General features: G+C 41.2%; 1 protein-coding gene across 1 annotated transcript in view; it reads right to left on the reverse strand.

Annotated features, from left to right (window-relative positions):
• DNER (delta/notch like EGF repeat containing) overlaps positions 1-21,130 on the reverse strand; it is a 231,067-nt gene that overhangs the window by 16,535 nt on the left and 193,402 nt on the right. The window contains exons 9-10 of the mRNA XM_081095960.1: positions 16,504-16,626; positions 5,207-5,320 (exon numbers count right to left, since the gene is read on the reverse strand). Coding sequence (XP_080952086.1) covers positions 5,207-5,320; positions 16,504-16,626 — 237 coding nt within the window. The remainder of the gene's footprint in view (positions 1-5,206; positions 5,321-16,503; positions 16,627-21,130) is intronic.

Genomic DNA, 21,130 nt, shown 5'->3' on the forward strand with positions numbered 1-21,130 from the left:
TACAAAACCACCATATGTCACCCACAGCCACTTTAGAGGAGGAATCTCACACTAAAATATTTCACATCTGTTTCATTTCACACTCTTTGCATACCTAGCATCTGACTCTTTCATTTTTAAAGTGGAATCTGTCCAACAAAACATTTACTACTTCTAGATCCTACTAAGTTGACTATAATTCAGTATTGTCTAAGTTGAGTTTGTTTCCTGCAGTAAATATAGTCATTTACATCAATAGAAAAGACATAAAATTGATTTCCTCTTACTAACCTATTTCAAGGGTTTTCTTTTTATTAATGGGGCAACTGCTCGAAGTGAGAAGGGTACAGACTAAACAGTTACAAACAGCATTACAAAGTAGACTAGTAAAAGAAGCATAAATAAGGATGTACTAGGAAATATTAAAAGGATTAAATCAAAGGCCTTGACAAATATATGCATCTGTATTACTTTCCAACCATTTAGGAAGACAAGATTAATTGAAGTATCTACTCAACAACAGCTTTCTTTAGCTGGCAATGGGAATACTACATATTCTGAAATAAGATGTCCCATGGTCTTTGCAACAATAGCAGCAGAAACTACCTAACTTCTCCCTACTAATTCCTTAAACTACGGGTAGTCCCAGGGCTGTATGTCCAATCCATCCAGTCCTGCTTTGGTCCCGAGCTTCTCCAGGGAGGTAAATGCCAAATTCAGGATCCAGAGCCACCTTAATGTGTGTATTGGTTCTGAGATCTCTATTGGTCTCTAACACAGTCAGAAGGAATCCAAAACCCCTAGATTTGTCTATTCTTGGCACTCAGTAGATTGGATTTGGGAGGTATAGAGAACAGCAGGAGAAAATAGGATGAACTCTTTCTACAGACACTTATGAAATATCTAAAACCCAGACAGAGATCCAAACCTATTCCAGTCTGACTTTTATCACCACAGTGTTCTTAGAGCTCTACTGGGGATTAGATGACATTAGTTAATGATTTAAACTCCATGCCAGGCAGGGGCCCAAAGAGCTAGTAGCTATTTCCACAGCCCGTGTGCTCTGGAAGAACCCTGGAGCGATGCACAGTGCTCAGAAACCTGTAGATTTACTCCGCAGGCTTATTTCACAGTCTAACACTCCTAAGCTTCTGGTTGAGTCAGTTATCCCCCAGCTGGCTCTCCGATGCCTTCACTGTGTCACATGCTGGTAGTAGGGATATGGAATGATTCTGATGATGGAGCCAGTCAAGAAAAATGTCAACCAGAAGACTCCCAAAGAGGACTGCTCTTCTCTGCCTTACCGAGCTCATGTTTACTGCCCATCAGTCTTATGCGAGGTATTTGAAGAATTATTGTGAATGATGAAGAGCAAGTTTGAGTTCATTTGCATTTTCCCATATTGAGACTATTATATGTTTTTATGCATTTCAACACCCCACCATTCTAGCACCAAGCAATGTGTATACTAGCTTATTTTATTAGAAAAGTTCTTAGTATATTATATCATCTTTTTTTGTACTCATATTTGACTTAATAAATCTTTATGCTTTTATAGGCTTGAGCCAATGACTTTTTCATTGACTTGCTTACTTTTAAAAAAAAAAAAATCTGAGTTGGAGAAAAATCAATTGCTTTTAAATTGCTGTTGTGCACGAATAATGTTTGTAAAGAGAATACAAAATGAACTTTCTACTTCACTAAGGCTGGAAATCAGAGTCTGAACTTTAAATGTTTTCCATTGATTTTCAATATCCTACTTTCTAAGAAGCAATATGTAAAGTAGGTATCAAATTTGGTAGTATTTATGCAAGTTTACAAGAGTACTGTTTAATTTTCTATGCTTTCCTCAGATAAATTAAAATTTTAAAAAGATTTAAAAAAATCAAAACTCACTGCCACTAGTAAATCCTTGGGCTAACAAAACCCACATTGAATAATATCAATGAAAATGATTATAATTGTAATACATATTATTAAATATATAACTACTATATGCCATTCACTGGACTGGGGGCTTTAACTATGCCTTCATACTTGACAAACATTTTATTCCAGATGAAATGGATCTAAAAAAAAGTATTTGGAACTTCTACCATGATGGAAAAACTGGAACCTGTCTTGACCTCCCACCATAAAAAATTAGACAAGTGGATGAAATATGTATTTTTAAAAAACACTTTTAAGACATTGGACAACAGGCAGAGCATGACCGTGACTGCTGAGAGAAGGGAAACAAAACAGCTGAGTACCGCCAGCATCCTGGCTTTCTGCCTGGACCCAATTTAGAACACAATGGTTTCACTGAGCTGCGGAGAACTGGATTTGGTGGAGGCCAAGATAGCTGTAATTTGCAGAACAGACTAACACAGAAGATAAAGCCACTCAGAAAATGAGCATCAGAAATATGCCATGTCCCTTGAGTTTGTTACTGGATGTTGCATATGAGTACATGGAACTCCACTGGCCTACAAACAAGATGAAGGATGAACAAATCCCAGAGCTCACAGAGGACTAGGAGGGATTCAAACTTTCACAAGTCAGAGTGCAGGTATTTTATTGACCAGCCAGTGCATTTGCATTAGCTGTAGGGTAGAACTATCCCCTGAGTAAAAGCTCATTCTCCTAAATATAAAAACCATCCTTGAAAGGGTCGGTCAGATTGCCAAGTAACTTACCTACCTGCCACCAAAAAAGGCAGCTCTCTGAAAAGAAAGACAATAAATCCAATCACTCAACAACTTAACTAACAATGGCCAGCATTCAACAAAAATTATTAGACATGCAAAGAAGCAGACTTATGGAACCCATAACCAGAAGAAAAATCAGTTCGAAAGGTGGAGATCCAGAAGTAACAGATGATGTTGAGCAAACAAGGAATTGCTCAAAATTTAAAGGAAAACATGAAAGAAATAAGGGTAAAAATGGAAGATATAAAGAAACTGAATGGAATTTATAGATATAAAAAATATAATATCAAATTAAAAACAAAATAATATAGAGTGAGAGTAATAGATTAGATGCTGCAGAGTAGAAGATTTGTAAATTTGAAAACAGAGCAATAGAAGCTAGAAAAGCTAAATCTCAGGGATAGAAACTCAGTGACCTGGTGTGCAAATTTTAGTAGTCTAACACAGATGTAATAAGAGTTCAAGGACAGAAGGAAGAGGCATAAAATAATATTTGGTGGAATAGTGGCTACATATTTTCCAAATTTGAAGAAAACTATAAAACCAGATCCAAGAAGTGCAACAAATCCTAAGCAGGATAAATATGAACAAAATCACATCAAGGCACATCATAATCAATTTGCTAAAAGCCAGCAGCAAAGGAAAAATTCTAAAAACAGCTAGAGTGATGGAAAAAAGATGGAATGTTGCTCCCCAAAAGATGGAATATTTTCCCTATTCCTCCCACTAAGTACAAGCAAAAGCCCTGGACATTATATATAAAACAAATATGAGAAGAATCTGAGAGGTCAAGAGGAGACAGACTGGCTAGGATTCTCGGGACCCAAGAATAGTGATGGTGAGCATCCTGCGTTTTCTCTTTGCCTCAAATATTCCAGACTAGGTGCTAGAGAAGCCAGCAACCTAGAAATGCCAAAAGGTGCAAGGTGGGGTCGGGGGCCAACTATATAACACACTTAGAGATAATCCATGGAACAAAGAGAAAAATCTAAAGGAACTTAAGAACAAACTAACAAAAACATTGAACTGAATTAAATGAAAATACAACATAAAATTTGTGGGACACAGCCATAGAGGTATTGAGGGGATAACTTAGAGCACAAAAAAATATATACATTAGAAATAAGGAAAATCGGTCATGTAAGGTCCCATCTAAAGATCCTGGAATGTAGAGGGCAGGGCAAGTCTCCTAGCAGCACAGTTTTAATAGTGGGGGTTTTTTCTCTAACACAGTATTTTCTAATTTGTCTTCCTTGCTTTTTACTATTTGTGGGATAAAAATACCTGGAAAAAATAGGATGCTTCCCCAATATTATTTTTGCACCCATTGATGAGTATAACCATCTGTGTGTGTTTGTGAGCCAGTCGGCAAAACAAAAACATCTCTGAGTGATTTTCTGAAGTGACCCTACTCCTCAGTTCCAGGAAAACACAGTGTGTGACACAGACAAATATGAAGAGATCAGAAGTTGCTTCTCCCACATCTTGACTGTTGACATCTTCCCTAGAAGCACACATGAGACTCCCCAGGGATGGACCCGGGACCCGGATGCTGAGAAATTCTCCAGGGAAGAGGTGAGCATTCAGGGTGCTCTCCAGCCAATGACAACATGGTTTCCTGCATCTTAAAAACCCATTCCCTTCTACAGGCTCCTTCCAGGTCACCCTTTTCCAATTTGCAAACCAGAGTGATTCCTATTGAGCAAAGCTCTGAAAACATAGACTTGCCCTGCCCTCTACATTCCAGGACTCCTGGGCTCTGCTGGCAAAGCAAAGGATGGAATCTTTTCTGCCCCAGAAGTTCATGGTTCCTTTTGAGAATATGATGAAGATTTGAGAGCCTCCCTTCAGCAGATGCATAGATTCAACATTTCATAACTGTTTCAGGTTCACAAACTCCCAGAAGCCCATAAGGAGTTATTTAGAAGGAGCCCAGGTTAGGGTGGATCCCCTAGTCTAGAAACAACTCTCTCCACTCATAGCTCAGTGGCCACTGTGGCTCCTTTGGAACCTGCCCTTGTCCTCCCCACCTGCTTTTCCCTGGGGCCACCTTCTCTCCTCACTCTCCCCACACCCATAGCACCCCTACCTTCACTAACAGTCAATCTGGAACCTGGAGTGTCCCAGTACTTCCCACCATCACCACCATCTCTTTTCATTTTTCAAAACCCACTCCTCTATCTTTCAATAAAAATACAAGTTGTGGCTGAATGCAACTGCTACAGAGAACATATGTGATCCTTCCTTCCCTTCTTCCACTAACACAAACCTTTCAGATGTTGGCATAATGGCTCATGTCTTGTGTTTCACAGCAACAGCTCTGAATTGTACAGCACTGTTAGTCTCGGCAAGACTACATGCAAATACTGATTTCAGAAGAGCCTCATTTAATGACAAACAGTGGATTATTTTTAAACAGACCTTCATCTAAATGCCATGCCCACTTACATTTTGTAGCAAGGCTCCTGGGTTTTAGAACAATGGTAATCTCAGGAATTTTGTGGTAAATTTGAAAACCCAGTTCCTGGATCACTTGCCTGTAAATCCTGGTGTGCAGACACATGTGCCATTTAGGCCTTCACTGTCACAGGTGCCTCCATTCAGACAGCTGACGTTAGCGCAGGGGTCCTTGTAGGATTCACAGTGAACTCCTGTGGAGACAGAGACACAAAAGGGGTGACTGGTTAAGGAATCTTCAGCTCCCATGGCCTTTGAAAGCAAAGTGTTCGAACATCCTGGAATGGTATGTAGGCAGGTTCCTAGTGGTGTGTGTGTGTGTGTGTGTGTGTGTGAGAGAGAGAGAGAGAGAGAGAGAGAGAGAGAGAAAGAGAGAGAGAGAGAGAGAGAGCGAGCGCGCGCACATGCCCAGTCTTGACTTTAGGTTATTGTAAAGACATATTTTATGAGAAAATAACAAATGCAATCCCTTCTCAGAGGTCCTACCATAAGTCTTTCATCTGGATTTTCTCTGCGCACATGTCCCCAAGCCTGGGGACCAGAGAGTTAAAGGCCTGAAAGATCAGATTTATCAGGGACCAGTGCTTTCTGCGTCTCCAAAAGAAACAGAAAATAGCCAGGCAGCCTTCATGAGATATCAAGGTAATTGATGGCCAGCATCCTGAAGGGAAGAGTTGGATTCAGATATGTAAGTGAGCCTCAGCTCTACTTTGGGAAACTGTGGGAGAGAGAGGGAGCCCCCTGGTACTCAGTCGGCAAAGACCTCATTAATTCCCCATGTACTAAAGTTAACATCGATGCACATACTACATTCCAGGCCTTGCACTGTGCTTTCCACCAAATTTGATCCTCACAACAACACTATGAGACAAATGCCCTCATTCCGTCCTTCTAGGTGAGGGAACAGAGGAAAGAATTCAGGTCCTGAGGCTGCAGGGGAAGGAGCTGGAACCTGAAACCACAGGCAGTCTGCATCTGAGTCTGTGCTTGCAAAGTAGTTCTCTTAGATTGAACACAGACTGGCATGCAAACACACGGAATTCTATGTAACTCAGCGCCCATTTAACAAGAGAGAAGCATTTAAAAAATCATAGTGAAAACAGTAAGTTTCCCATTGATATTTTAAAAGGTCTATGTGTGTGTGTGCATACAAATACCTGAGGTGGGACTGAGAGGGAAATGAATTACTTTGATTTTCAAGTTATGTGTTTCTATAGTGTTGGAATAACTTTACAACGAGTACCTATCCTATATAATAAAGAGCTAATATGCTAATTAGACCGGACAGTGGAACGACCTTCCAGAACGACCTTCCAGAACGACCTTCCAGAATGACCAGTGGGCGGGGCTGAAGGGCCATGGGGCTGTGGGACAGCCAGGCTGTGAGGGCTGGGGCAGCTGGGGCTGCAAGGGCTGAGTCTCTTGCACAAAATTTTATGCATCGAACCTCTAGTTGTTTTATAATTTTATAAAAAACTAAAAATGTGGCTTTTCCTAAGGCAGGATTTCTGCAGTTGTTTCAGTGGAGTGCCAACATGCAGGCCTGGATTAAGCTCCCTCTCTCCCACTCCTCACTCTCTGGAGAGGAAGATAAATTACATTGTACTCTGTATAAGAATCTATATAATGATATGCTCTTCCTTCCCGGCAGCATCACAAAGAACAAACATAAAGCAAATAGTGACTGAATGGTATTTACTTAATTTACTATCTACTCATTACTTAGCTCACATTATAAAAAGGCTGCCACACCCCATGACTCATCATTTAGTCACTGAAATTACTCTTGTTGGGATTTTTCTCTCATTTCTTTTTCAATGCCTTAAGAAGTAGGGCTCAAGAAAGAGAAAAATACATAAGAGAAAATAGAATGAGAACTGCCTCCCTGTATTCACCTTAATGACTTACTTGAGTATGGAAAAGCATTTTAAAATGATGGCTTTTCATTTCTTTTTATCCATTGCCCCTCATATCCAACCCATGAACAATAGTCTGCCAGATGTTTTCCTAAAGTGCCTTTCAGATCTTTGCTTTATTTTGCTCCCTGCAACCACCACCCCGATCCCATGGCCCTGTGCTCAGGAGGATATGGACCCTCTGAGCCCTGTCCTAGTTACCTGCCCAACTCCAGTGACTTGTGGGAGCCTCAGACTTCCAGCATCCTTAACAAACCCAGGAGATGCATGTTAATATACAAGCTCAGAGTAATTTAAAGATGAAATTACTTCTTAGCATAAAGCTAGTGATTCTTTGAGAGAGAGGGGTGAGGAGAGAGAGAGAGAGAGAGAGAGAGACTACTTCGCTCATCTAAAACTCTCTATTTCTATTTCTCACTGATTCCCAAGTAACGCAAAATCAACAGAAAGATCAAAATACAAAAGGGCCCATTCTGCTTCCAAGTGTTTATCAAAAAACAATGATTCACATATTTACAGCCGCAGTGTTCCCCTGAGGCTGGTCAGTGGGGAACCAGCTGACAAATAAGACTTTCAATTATAATGGGAAATGCAGCCGGGACTAAGGTTCAGAGATATCTGAAGCCTAGAAAAATTTCCATGAGCAATCAAGGATGATCTTCACTGGGTTTCTAATGGTAGTCAGCTAATCTCACCTGCATGATATTAACATAAATAATACATTAACATACAAATTACCACATTTTCCAAATAAGGCTGAAGAGCAAAATCTAAGCTAAATATTTAAACATCTTAGCCTTAAAAGCCTTCAATATTACAGATCTGATTAAAACATGCAAGATAATAAGCACTTTCAATGTTTTGTGTGTTTCTGGCAATAATTCTATCCCTTGTCATGTCTCTTTTTCAAGAGATAAGATATTTGGTCACTTGTGACCCAGTGAGAGTTTTCTGGCAGCAAGATGGAACAAAAGCCAATCTTCACAGAAAAATGATGACTATGAAGCAAGATGGTCTTCAAGTCCCCAGTGAGCACTCTGGTTACTCACATTTCTATACCCTGAGCCTTGCTAATCCCTATATAAAAATATTTGTCATATTGCTCAGCTTGGCGATTAAAGCTATGAGCTCGAAATCTTAAGAAGAGAGATAAACAGTCATGAGCACTGCTGAGCTGGGGTGGCCCCCACTCCTGCCCTCCTCCTGGGGGCCCAGGTCTTGCTTTCCTGAGCTCATCATTCCCCAGGGGTCCCAGGTGCTTGTGCAACACGGAGTGTTGGGCATCCTACGTCCTCTGACAAGAACGCCCTCCTTCATCTTTTTTCCCACGCTTGTCATCACCTGCCACATCCTACTGTCCAAGGCCAGCTCAAACCCCCTTTGTCCGGAAAGCTGAGCCTGACTCTCCCAAGACAGAGCTCCATTCTCCCACCATCATGCATTGAGAGTGTGCTAAGTTCACGCCGTTACAGAGTTTATTGTGTTAAACCATGGCTTATCTGTTCTTCTGTCTTATCCCGCCCTTCCTCTCCCCCCCCCCCCCCCCGCCCAAATCTCTGAGGTCCTTTAAAGCAGAGGCCATATCTTAATGCGTGGAAGAAATTAAGGGTATACCACCAGAACCCTGTCCTTTTAGGAGGGGCGACGGGCCATGTACTTTGGCTGACACACAGGTAGGATTGCCAGAGGAGTGAGAAGCGATTCCAAATCCGACTCAAAAACACCCTATTTTGTCAGGAAAAACCAGGTCCACACTTCAAACCGAGTCTGTGGAATGACACATGCATCAGCCATTGGCAAGGGATGCAGCACGCACTATTACAAAACTTATGTTTAGTCTCAAGTAAAAATAAACTGTAATCCAGTCAAAACTAATAAAAATTCATACTTTTCATATTAAGGAATAGAGAGGCAATGTTTCTGAAAAGATCTCTACTCCAACAGGGTTCTTCATAGAAGTTAATTTTAGAATTAAAATGAACAAAAATTCAGAGAGTCGTGTACCAATTATAAATCTTTGTTGTCATCATTAGTCATGATTAAGATTTTGAAAACAAAAATCGTTATTTTTATCTCCAGGAACAAAAGCAGACCAGGTAAAGAAAATTAGATTGAAGTGTTCTTGGAACTTATTATTCTCTTTAAACCATTATTTCATGTTAAAACTTATTTCCTCCATGAAAACTTTTCTATTATTTCTACCCTCACAGAGCTCAACTTTTTCCAAATTATTTCAGAAATTACAATTGACTTCTCAGCCTTAACCGCATTATTCCACGTGTGTTTCAGCCTCAGTTTGCTCTTCTGATTAAATAAGAGCCTGAAACAGGAAAAAATCTGGACATCTATTTCTGCATCTATCTCACTACATGAGAGGAGTTAGGTAGACAAAACATCCAGAAATTCTGGTTCCTGGTTACACAGAGGAAGTAATTTTAGCCAACAACAAAAATTCTCATCTTTTCAATTATAAATTCTGTGGACTTTAAAAATACACAACAATATGGTAATCACCAGAGGGAAGGGGAGTCAGGGAAGTAGGAGAGGATAAAAGGGGATAAATAGTGATGGAAAGAGACTTGACTTGGGGTGGTAAACACACAAAAACAATATACAGATGATGTATTGTAGAATTGTATACCTGAAACCTGTATAATTTTATTTACCAATGTCACCCCAATCAATTCAATAATCCCATATAATAAAAGCCTAATATGCAAATCAACCAAATGGCAGAAAGACTGGTGGAACGACCGGTCACTATGACACACACTGACCACCAAGGGGCAGATGCTCAATGCAGGGGCTGCCCCTAGCCCACAGGCCCCAAGCCAGCCAAGGTGGGTGCAGGGGTGGGGGATGAAGGGGGTTCTCCACCCTCCTGATTGCTCTGCCCATCATCCTGCAGAGGGAGGCAACCGGCAGTGGTGGTGGGGTGATGGGGGGGCAGGGCAGGCCAGTGAGCCGGCGGCATCGCCCCCTGTTGCCTCCCACAGAGGGAGGTGACCAGCAGCAGTGGCAGGGGGCGGAGGGTGGGGCTGGCGAGCAGGGGACAGGGCTGGCGAGCAGATGGCGCCAGGCTAGCCAAGGCAGGTGCCAGCGGGAGCGCCCCCCCCAATCACCCGCTGGTAGCCCCACAAGTATGAACAGAAAATCGTAGGTGTACTCAATTATAACTATAAAATGTGGATATTAGAAAAGGATGAAACAATACAGATGACTATTCCTCTTGTATTCTGTTATAAAGTAATGAGGTATTTTGAAATTTCTTTTTTTCTAAATTTTTTATTGTTGTTATATTATTTTCACAATTAAAAAACACAGGGTTTTTTTTTCTTTCTAACTTTTGTCACCAAAAATTCCAAATGAGTATATTGTTGATCATTTAGTTTGTTTTGCTAGAAATAAAAATAAACAAATGGAGCGGTCACTTGACTTTTTGAGAATATGAAATTAGGAGTCCCTCATGAACTAGTTGTGAAATGGTTTTGCAGGAAGCGTCAGCATTCTGGTATCTCCGAAAGGAGGTTACTCTGAGTCCCTCTGTGCAGTTTGTTTCTAAAAATTTCATGATCCACAGTGGAAATTTACTGGGAAAATGTTCGAGATGGTTTCCCCTAATTAGTATGTCAAGCAGCAATTTCAATTCAAGTCAAGATAGCTACTTAGCATTTGCTTTGTGCAAGCCACCATATCGAACGCTGCCGAGAATTAAAAAACAACAACAAACAAACGAAACAAAAAAACCAATGTAGGCACTGCCTTTCACTAAATTCCGATTTGGTGTAAAGGAGAAGAAAGTCTGCAGCCAGAAAGAATCGCCTACAAAGCTGGCCGTAACTGTCATAACAGATACAGAGAAAATGAAGGGAGAGTCCACGCAGGGAATCTGTTTGGGGATCAACATTTCAGACAGTGGATACAGTCAAAGAATTGAATGAGAGCAAAGAGAAGGAACGAGAAAGGGGTCCAGAAGAGAACCCTGGGGACCAACTGCATTTGTGGTGTCTCAAGGACGAGGACGAGGACTCGGACTCAGTGGGGGCTGGGAGTGCAAAGTCCAGGGGGCAGGACTGCAGCTGTGGAAGCTGAAGCAGGGACCCAAGCGACCAATGGAGCAAAGGGGCAGGAACACAGTCGGAGTCAGAGGCAGAAAAGGCTTCATGGATTCACTGAAAAGACTCTGGTTAAGTCACCACTAAATCCATGTTAGAAGGATGGTATGGACAAGCTCCAACTGGGGAGGGTTAAAAAAAAAAAGATAAACTTAAGGAAATAGAGGTGCTGTCTATACCAACTCTAAGGAAATTTCATTGAAAAGAGAGAGAAAGGGGGGATTACTATATTTAGAGTCAAGTTGTGATTTTTAAATCCATATGAAATTTATTTAGAAGTGTGAGAACATTTATTTTTTCTGTTTAGCAGCCCAATTTTTCTAGCACCATTTTTTTTTTAAATGTCCATTCATAGCAAGTCCTCTTCAAGAGTCACACATTTTTATATGTCTATTATTATCGACAAGGGTTTCTGGACCATTCCTCAATTTGGGTCAGCTGTCCAATTTTCACCTGTAACATGGGAATCTATAATAATAAAAGGGTAATATGCTAATTAGACCAGATGTCTTTCTGGACAAGGCCAGAGGGAAGCCCAGGTCCCGGGTGACAGGGGGAAGCCAGTGCCGGCAGTCAGGGGAAGGAAGACCTACTCTTGCACAAATTTAGTGCATCGGGCCTCTAGTGTAATAATAATTGGAGCATTTAAATGGGTTTAACATCTGGCAGAAGTTCCACTCATTGATTTCCTTTTGCAAAATGTTCTTAGCTATAGTTGCCTTACTTCCTATTAATGCCATTCTTTTTAGACAGTTATCATATTCATTTAATTTTTAAGAGTAAAACTCATCACTTAAAAATGCATATGGAAAATAAGAAGTTAAAGTCCCAACCCTCCCCACCAACACACCACCTATGCAAGTTCTAACTAGTTAGGAACTGAAGCCCACCCATCTGATAGTTTCCTAAGTTTATACATACATCTTACATGTAAGTATATATCAGGTGAAATGCTTCCAAAAAGGGAGAGAATGTACATTCTTCAAGGAGAGAAAGGCACAGGATCTTGTGACCTCTGTCCTCCCCTCACTCATTCTTCCTCTGAATTGGAGAGCCTGATTTAGCCCTTTCTGCTTCTCACTTAAACCCTTGTACACCACCCCCACCACCTCCCTATCACTCTTACTTTAGATGTCCTATTTATTGCTATTTTTCTAGGGTTTACCTTCCTGTTTCCAGAAGTCTTATTTAAACCTGAACCTAAATGTCTCTATAAATGCACCAAAGTTAAATAATCAATTTACCTGCCCACTGGGATGACATTTTTAACACACATGTATGTCTTCCAATATTTCCTACCCCCATTCCCTTTAACACATAGATTTGGCTAAAATTACATGAAACTTTAGTGTCATGTAATTTAGTCATTTCAATTTCAATTTTAGTCATTTCAATTTTTCCTTAATAAGAGGTATGATAGACACACTTTAGAGTAATCCCTAATGAGTCATGCCTTTGTGTACTCCCTTCCCCTTGAGCATGAGCTTCTAGCCAAAAGCATATTGCAAAAGTTAAGAAATTTTGAAGATGCAGTTAAGGTCCTAATCAGTTGACTTTAAGTTAATCATAGGTGGGCCTGGCCTAATCAGGTGAGACATTAAGAGGGTGCGGGCCTCTCCTAAAGTTAGATACATGAAGCAGCAGAGACTCTCTCTCATAACTGCTGACTTTCAAGAAGCAAGCAGTCATCAATTTGACAGCCACAAGGATATGAATTTGGCCAACAATGCAAGGGGACATGAAAGTTGATCCTTCTTTATTCAAGCCTCAGATGCCAACACACCCCAGTCAACCTATGAGACCCTGAGCAGGGAGTCCATTAAGCCAGGCTTAGATGAACAAAACTGCTAAATAATAAAAGGGTGCTGTTTCAAACCATGACCTTGTACTAACTCATTATGCAGCAATACTAATCAGTATAAAGGTAAACCTATTTTTTCAAAATACTTTTCTTCACCATTGAATTATCATTCACAATCACATCAATATCATCTCTTTAAGTTTTTCTCTGCATTTAAAGCAGTCTTCTCAACTCTATTCCTCTTGTTCTCTACCTTCCTCTATCTGGCTATCTTTGTTCTGATTTAGTTATTGAGAATACTTTTAAAATAATTTTCTTAGAGAGGGTGTTATATTTTCTGTATCCTGAAGTGTACAAAATATCTTTCTTTTGCCCTCAAATATCAATGACCTTTTAACTACCAGTCCTTTCCATTGAAAAGTCTGAAACACTTTTTCACCATTATTTAGTTTCACTACAGAGAAGATCAAAGATGGTTTGATTCTCTTTCTTTTGTATGTAACCTGTATTCTCTGTGAATACTCTTATAAAAACAATCCTCTTTATCCTTGGATTTAAAAATTCCATCAGGAAATATCAAATTGTGCATCTTCTCCTTCATTAGTCCTCTGGCACTGAGGAAGCCCATACTATGTGAAAACATCAATGTTCTTCTGCTCATAGACTTCTCCCTCTAGTAATGGGTCCATTCTGGTTTCATATCCTTGTTTCCTTCCTCCTTCTTCTGGAGCGTCCATCACTTAGACAGAAGCAGAGCTCTTGAATCTTTTCTCCACATTTCCTATCTTTCAACTCATGGTTTCTATTTCCTCTTGTTTTTACTTCTATCATGAATTAGTTCCTCCTTTTGCTTTCCCAGATCTAAATTTAATGTTGAGTAGCATACATCAGTCTTTTCACTTCCTCTCTTGAGTGTTTAGTGTTGTTTTATTCCAATTTTGTTTATTTTGTTTATTATTTCCTAGATTTTTCCCCTCTTTGGGTTGCTGGTCCAGGCTCCCTGTACTGGCCAGACTGGAAGTTGGCAATGCCAGACAAAGACAGATGACACGGGGGATTCTCCTCCAGTCCTGGACAGGCCAGCCAACAGGGTCCTAAGGCTTGGGGTGGAGGCTTCCCTGTTTGGGTTCTCCAGGTGTGAACAGGAGACCATTCCCTCCTAGCCACACAAAAAAGAAAGGGCCAGTTCAGCCCCACTGTGCAATCCTCCTTGAGAACAGCCAGTATCTACTCAGTCAGAGCCTTCTGCCTCATAGAGTAACGTGTGCACATTCACGGCATGTATGGCCTCTTCACAGGCTGAGGGGTCCTTTGGGCTCAGCTGGTCATTGAATCCTCCATTCTCCTCAGAACCCTGTCCCCTAACCCTGCTGTTTGCAAAGGCGCCTGGCACCTGCATCCTTTTCTTAAGAACCCAAACCTTCAGATGTGTTTGATATCCCCTTCAGGGTCATCCACCTCCTTGAAGCATCCCTAGCAGAGTCGGTAATTGAGAGAAGAGGTCACAGAAAGGTAGAAGAGAAAGGATTTAGAACATACATGGAAGGCTAATCTTGAGCAGGATGAGGAGCCATAATCATCTAACGTGGAAGAGAATAAGGTTTTAGTGGCTGTGACTGCAGAGAAGTTTGCAGGGCAGGGGCTCTCAGTGGGTGGTGCATGGGCCAGCACAGCAACATCATCTGAGAACTTACCAGAAACTCAAATTCTTGGGCCCCGCCCTGGGTACACCACATCAGAAACTCTAGGGGTGAGGCACAGCAATCTGTTTTAACAAGCCCACCAGCAGACTCAGATGTAAACCTAAGTTTGAGAACCACTACCATAGAATGTGGAAAATTAGATACATTTAAAAATGTTTACAAATGATAACCTTTCTTTTATGCCATGAAGATGGAAGTAGGTGATTTACTGTGGGTGAGTGATTTACTACAGAGCTTGGTGTAAATGGAAGAAGTTGGGAATACCCATTGAGAAAAATGAAAGGAGGAGGTGAACAAGTCACAGTCTATAAATGTATAGAGACACTGGTCAGCCACTGTGCAATTGTATTTTTTGCTTCTTAGTCACAATGACATGACCAATACCTCAAAGATGGGAATGTTAGGGGCATATTCAGAATATACCCTAGTAATGACTTTGTCATCTATAATGATTAAATTTGCTTCATAAAATTTTATCATACACTCTATCATAAACTAAAGAATTTTGGAATTTTAAATTTTTGAAGTACATCCACCACTACCTATTTGGTCATTAAAGAATCTCAAGATATCTGTAAACATCCCTGTCCTTACTTTATCGGCAGTAATTTTAAGGGATTTATCCAGGTTCATACGGAAGTCAGTGGCACGATTGGGATGAGCCCCTTAGGTCTCCGGATTCATTGCTCATTTATTCCTCTTCCCAGCACTCATATTTCCCAATGCTCTGACAAACCTAGAACTCAGAAGCCATGTGGATAACCCAGGACATCAGCCCTGTGGAAGTCCGTGTAGTCTATCTCTAAATGGGCATCTCAGGCCAAGAAGCATCAGATCTGCCAAACACAGTGCATAGACTTGGCCCAGCTTCAGCCCTTCTATCCAGGGGTTGGATCAAGTTCATCCCTGTGGCCCATCCACAGAGAAGCAACAGGGGCTGCCACGCAAGGTTGCCAGGCAGATGGATGGTATCAATCAAGTGGAGGGAGCAAGAGGTTACGTGAAATGGTTATAAATAGAGCCCACGAAAGCATTACAAAAATCTAAACCCACCCCTGAAGTTGTGGCTTAGAGAAATGTGGGCAGCCGCTGATAAACAGACTTTCCTGGCACAGTGCCGTCTGAGGGTGTCTGGGCTCCAATGAAACCACACCATCCACCAACTGTGACCCGGGGCCCCTGGGGAAGGCAGATGCAAGGGCTTCAGGGACCATGCTGGCCAGGCTCATGAGGGATACCATTATCTACCACCTCACAGGGTGAGTGAGGATTTATGAGTTAATGCACAGAAGGACTTAGAACAGAGTCTACACATTAAAAACACTCGGATGGTGTCAAATGCTTTTCCAGAGTGACTTTGACAGGCATACACTCAAATGAACTAACATTTCCCTCCCAACTGAATCATTTCATAAGAATTCACTTATATGCCAATACGTGAGATTCCACCTGTCTCCTCCACCCAAAAGCACAATACCCTAACTCTGCCCAGCGAGCAATGAGCTAGCTGCTCCCCTCTCCCACCGTTTCCACAGCTGGGTCCTCAGATCTATGCCTGATGGCCCACTTACTAGCATTCTTTATCCTTGGCTTTCTGCATATTCAACAAAGAGGTGAGGATGTAGAAGCAAAGAACAGGAGAGAGATTTTTCAGTTTATTCACAGAAAACCTGAGACTTGCCAATTGGTCTCCTTGGCCCCATAAATCATCCTACCACCACCACTCCTTGATTTTTATTTGAAACAATTTGTGCTCCAATGAGAGGCTTGTCCATTTAAGTTGAGAAGTCCGTGAGGTCATGCACAGCTCTTCTGGCACAAGAAGGCCCAAGGGTCACTCACCTTTGTATTCGGCCAGGCACACGCACTCATAGCCATTTACGAGGTCCCTGCAGGTGGCCGCGTTCAGGCACGGGGCAGAGAGGCACTCATTGTACTCTTCCTCACAGTAGAGACCATGGTAACCTGAGGGACAGAGAGAACGGACTGCTGTCAATGTGTCCCATTTCCACCCACTCCGGACCAGCCTGCCAGGGAGGCCCCTGAGGATTCAGGGGAAAGTGAGGCACAGACAGATGGGATGTAGGAGCGGGTCTCTTGGGGTATAACTGAAATGAAGATTTCTGGGAAGGCTATGAAGAATCTGTTCTCAGCAACCTCCTTCATGATCCCCAGATTAAAAGAGGTTATCGCTGACGCTCCAGATACCTACGTCAGAACTCACAAGCAGTGGGAAGCGTGTTTTTCTTTTGAAAGTGTATCCTGCTGAGCTCTGATTGTTGCGTGTTTGATCATGAGGAACTGCTTTGTTTGATGAATGAGTGAATTCAAACCAGAGGACAAAATTCCCCTAATAGTCTTTTCACAGAGACGTAGTCTTGACTCTGCTCGTTTCTCTTGAGAGGAGAATATTCGTCTGTAAGTGAAATTATTATTTTCAGCCCAGCCGGCGTGGCTCAGTGGTTGAGCATAGACCCATGAACCAGGAGGGCATGGTTGGATTCCTGGTCGGGGCACATGACCTGGGTTGTGAACTCGATCCCAGTAGGGGGGCATGCAGGAGGCAGTTGACTGATGATTCTCTCTTATCATTGATGTTTCTCTCTCTCTCTCTTCCTCTCCCTTACTCTCTAAAATAATAAAAAATAAAGAACCTGATCTCTTGACTGCAACTCTATATTCTTTAAAAAAAATAAAAGAAGTTATCCATTTATCCGCCAGATGGTCTCCTCATTACATCGTGTTCAGGGGCACTGATGGTTGCTGAATATATGTGTTGTGGCCACAGGGCACTGATAGCAGCAGGACTTCCATCTCCTCTCAAGGATGTAGACCACATTTTTCCTCCAATCAATTCAAAAAATATATCTATCTAAAGAGAAAAGGATCAATGTATTTGCTTTGCATTTCAAGTCAGGAAACAAACTCAGCTAAGCAGGCTTAACTGAAATTCCAGAGGAAATGTGGGCTATCTTTTTTGTTGTTGTTTATTTAAAGTTATGATTATCCACATTCTAATATTTTTAATTGTGCTCAAATTTTTAATTCTTAAAAATATAATCTTCACAATGGAAAAAAAAAGAGACCTGACAATTTCTTAATCAAAGATGGTTCCTACCCTCCTAGTTTCAAAACAGGTGTTTATTCCAAAGGACAAGAAGACAACATTCTTTGAGATTCACTCATGAGTGTTATGCTGTTTTTTACTTTCAAAAACATGTGTTACTGCCAATTTGCAATGAAACTGGATCATTTTTGTCTGGCCCTGTCCAAACAATGAGAAACATGTGAGTGCTCTCAAAAATCACCCTGCCTGTGTCGGTTCTGAGTCCAGATAAGCAGAGAAAATAAACCCTTGCTCAAGTGGGAACTAGAACCTCTAGCTTATTTTCAGCTTTCCAACTCCTAGCCAACCCTCAAACTCAGAAAGTCCCCTTAGGCCCTGCTGAAGTGTTGAACTGTTTTGCTTCTTGTGCCCATCACAGTAGGTTAAGCTCATATTGGCATCGTTAACTGAGCATTTTTCAAGCACTGGCCATTTCAGTTGCTTTTTGAACTGCTTTCCAAACTTAGGTGGTGATAAAGACTCCTTTGAGGAGACCCTGACCTACTTAAGACAAATAGACCATGGTTCTCAATTCTTCTACCTCACCCTTTTTGTAGTTTTAGGGAAATATTTTGCATTCCTCTTTTTTTTTTCAAAGGTTGGATTTTTTGTTGTTGTTGTTAACCCTCACCTGAGGATATTTTCCCATTAATTTTTAGAGAGTGGAAGGGAAGGGGAAGAGACAGAGAGCGAGAAACACCTATGTGAGGGAGACAGACACATTTATTGGTTGCCTCCGGCATGCACCCCAATCATGCCTGGGGATTGAGCCTTCAACCGAGGTACATGCCCTTGGCCAGAATTGAACCTGGAACCCTTCAGTCCATGGGCTGACACTCTATCCACTGAGCCAAACTGGCTGGGGGCCATTACTCTTCATCAGACTGTTTTCTTCATCTAGATCAGAGTTACTCAATTAATAGCAATTTTGTCCCCCAGAATACTTTGGCAGTTTTTGGATATATCTTTGATTGCCACAAGTAGGAGGGCCATTATAAGTGTGTGCGTGTGTGTGTGTGTGTGTGTGTGTGTGTGTGTGTGTGTAATCATGTGTTGGCGAGGATGTGGAGAAACTGGAACCCTGTGCACTGTTGGTGAGAATGTAAAATAGTGCAGCTGCTTTGGAAAACAGTATGTAGAGTCCTCAAAATATTAAAAATAGAACTACCATATAATCTACAATCCCACTTCTGGGTACTTATCCAAAAGACTTGAAAACAGAGTCTCAAAGATATATTTGCATTCCCATGTTCACTGCATTGTCATTCATAATAGCCAAGAGGCAGAAACAACCTAAATATCCATCAACAGGCATGTAAATAAAGAGAAAGGGTATGTTCATACAATGGACTATCATTCAGTCTTTGAAAAGAAGGAAATCCTGCCATGCTATAACATGGATGAACCTTGAGGCCATATGCTAAGTGAAATAAGCCAGTCACAGAAGGACAAATACTTCATGATTCTAAAGTAACTGAACTCATAAAAGCAGAGAAAAATGGTGATTGCCAAGGGCTGGGGAAAGGGAAATTGGGAGTGGATGCTCAATGGGTATAGAGTTTAATTTATGCAAAATGAAAATGTCCTAGAGCTATGTTGTACAACAACGTGCATACAGTTAACAATACTGTACTATAAATTTAAAATATGTCCACATGAACTCACGCACAGGGTAGAGTTCATGTTATAGGATTTTATTATGTGTGTCATGATACATGATTTTATTATGTGTGTTTTCTGGCTTCTCCGTGTGAAGAAATAATCACAAGCAGCATCTTTTCCATTGTATATGCTCTCCTAGAAGATGTTTTAAAAATAAACTGGGAAGGAGCACATATAACCCTATATGCATTTTGGCCTCTGAATTGAGGTGCTATTTACAGAGACAAAAATCAAAAGAAAATTTCATGAAATCATCTATAAGCATTTTTTGTTTTCGTAAAACAGTATCACTATCTTTTTCTACTAGCAACATGCTAAGCAAATGAGGAAGTTATTTTACAGAGATAATTAAGCTGGTGATGTTTTTATTCCTTGGAGGGGGGAAAAAGATAAAGGTTTCATATGCTAAAACTGTTTCTTCAGAGACAGTAACATTTAAATGTCTTTATGGAAATGTCAAGGCACCCTTTAAACTTTGTGCCAAAGGACCTAAATTGGACTGTTTGAATGAAAAAGGCCATCCTTCCAAAAGAGAAGGATTCTGAAAAAAAATGAGGCTGCCGCCCCTGCTGGTAATTAATTTGGAAAAACAAATTAGCTCAAGGTAATAGGCCCAGGGTCTAGAAAAATTAACCTAGCCCAAAAAACTTTTTAAAATTAAAATAAAAGATCAGAAGCATGGAATCAGAGTGGCTCTTCCCAGGGCACTGACTTTCATCACCACCACTCTGCTTTGTGCATGACTTCTCCTGAATATTCAGCTCCAATCACTTCCTTACAATTGACAAAAACATAGCAAGTGACAGGAGGTGGGAGTGAGACAGAGCGGTCCAGATGGCTGCCATGCTTAGGTTGAGTGAGTGAATGATGCTGCCATTACCACAAATAGATACGTCCAAAGAAATAACAGGTGTTCGAGTAAGTTGACCAGTTGGACATGTTTAACTTGGGGCCCACTAATGGAGGTCTAGGTGCAGTTGGAAACAAATGGACTCCAATAGCATGGAACCAGCACTTTGAGAGTTTAGTTGCCTAGAAGTGGTGAAGTTTTCCTAAAAAAAAAAAAAAAAAAAAAAAAAAAAAACATGGAGAGGAAAGAAGAAGGTCAGATCTACATGGATGGGCAGGTAAAGAACAAGAAGCCAGATCAGGAGAACTGGGCAGGGATGGAGCCAAGGAGAGGAGGAAGACCAAGGAGGGCAATGCCATGGAAGCCAGCAGAGGAAAGGGAACCAAGGAGGCCTAGTTAACAGTGTCAAAGGTTCCAGAGAGTGAGAATAACAACTAGATGGCAAGACTGAGAGGCCACTCGGACCTTTAAAACTATGGCTCTCAATGGGGGCTGTGCTGCCCTTTTGAAGGCACCTTAGAGATTGGGGGGCTGGTTATTATAGTAATTGAAGGGTTCTACTGGAATTTAGTTGGTTTGGGCCAGAGATATTAAACATTACGTATTGTCAAGATTCCCCTCCACAGTAGAAAACGCTCTGGCATCCTCACAACTGTGGACAGTCCCATTGGACATCCACATAGGTGAAAACCTTGTGGACCACATTTCAGGTCAAAAACCCAACTGCTTCACATATACACCACAGTTTTTAAGATATACTGAGTTTTCCTAGAATAGAACCACTGGGTATATCAAGAGGAGATTGTACCAAAACGTGTTCACCATTAGGAAAAATCTCTTCATAAGAGCAA

This window comes from Myotis nattereri, assembly GCF_964212035.1.
Source record: "Myotis nattereri genome assembly, chromosome: 7".
Taxonomy (NCBI): domain Eukaryota; kingdom Metazoa; phylum Chordata; class Mammalia; order Chiroptera; family Vespertilionidae; genus Myotis; species Myotis nattereri.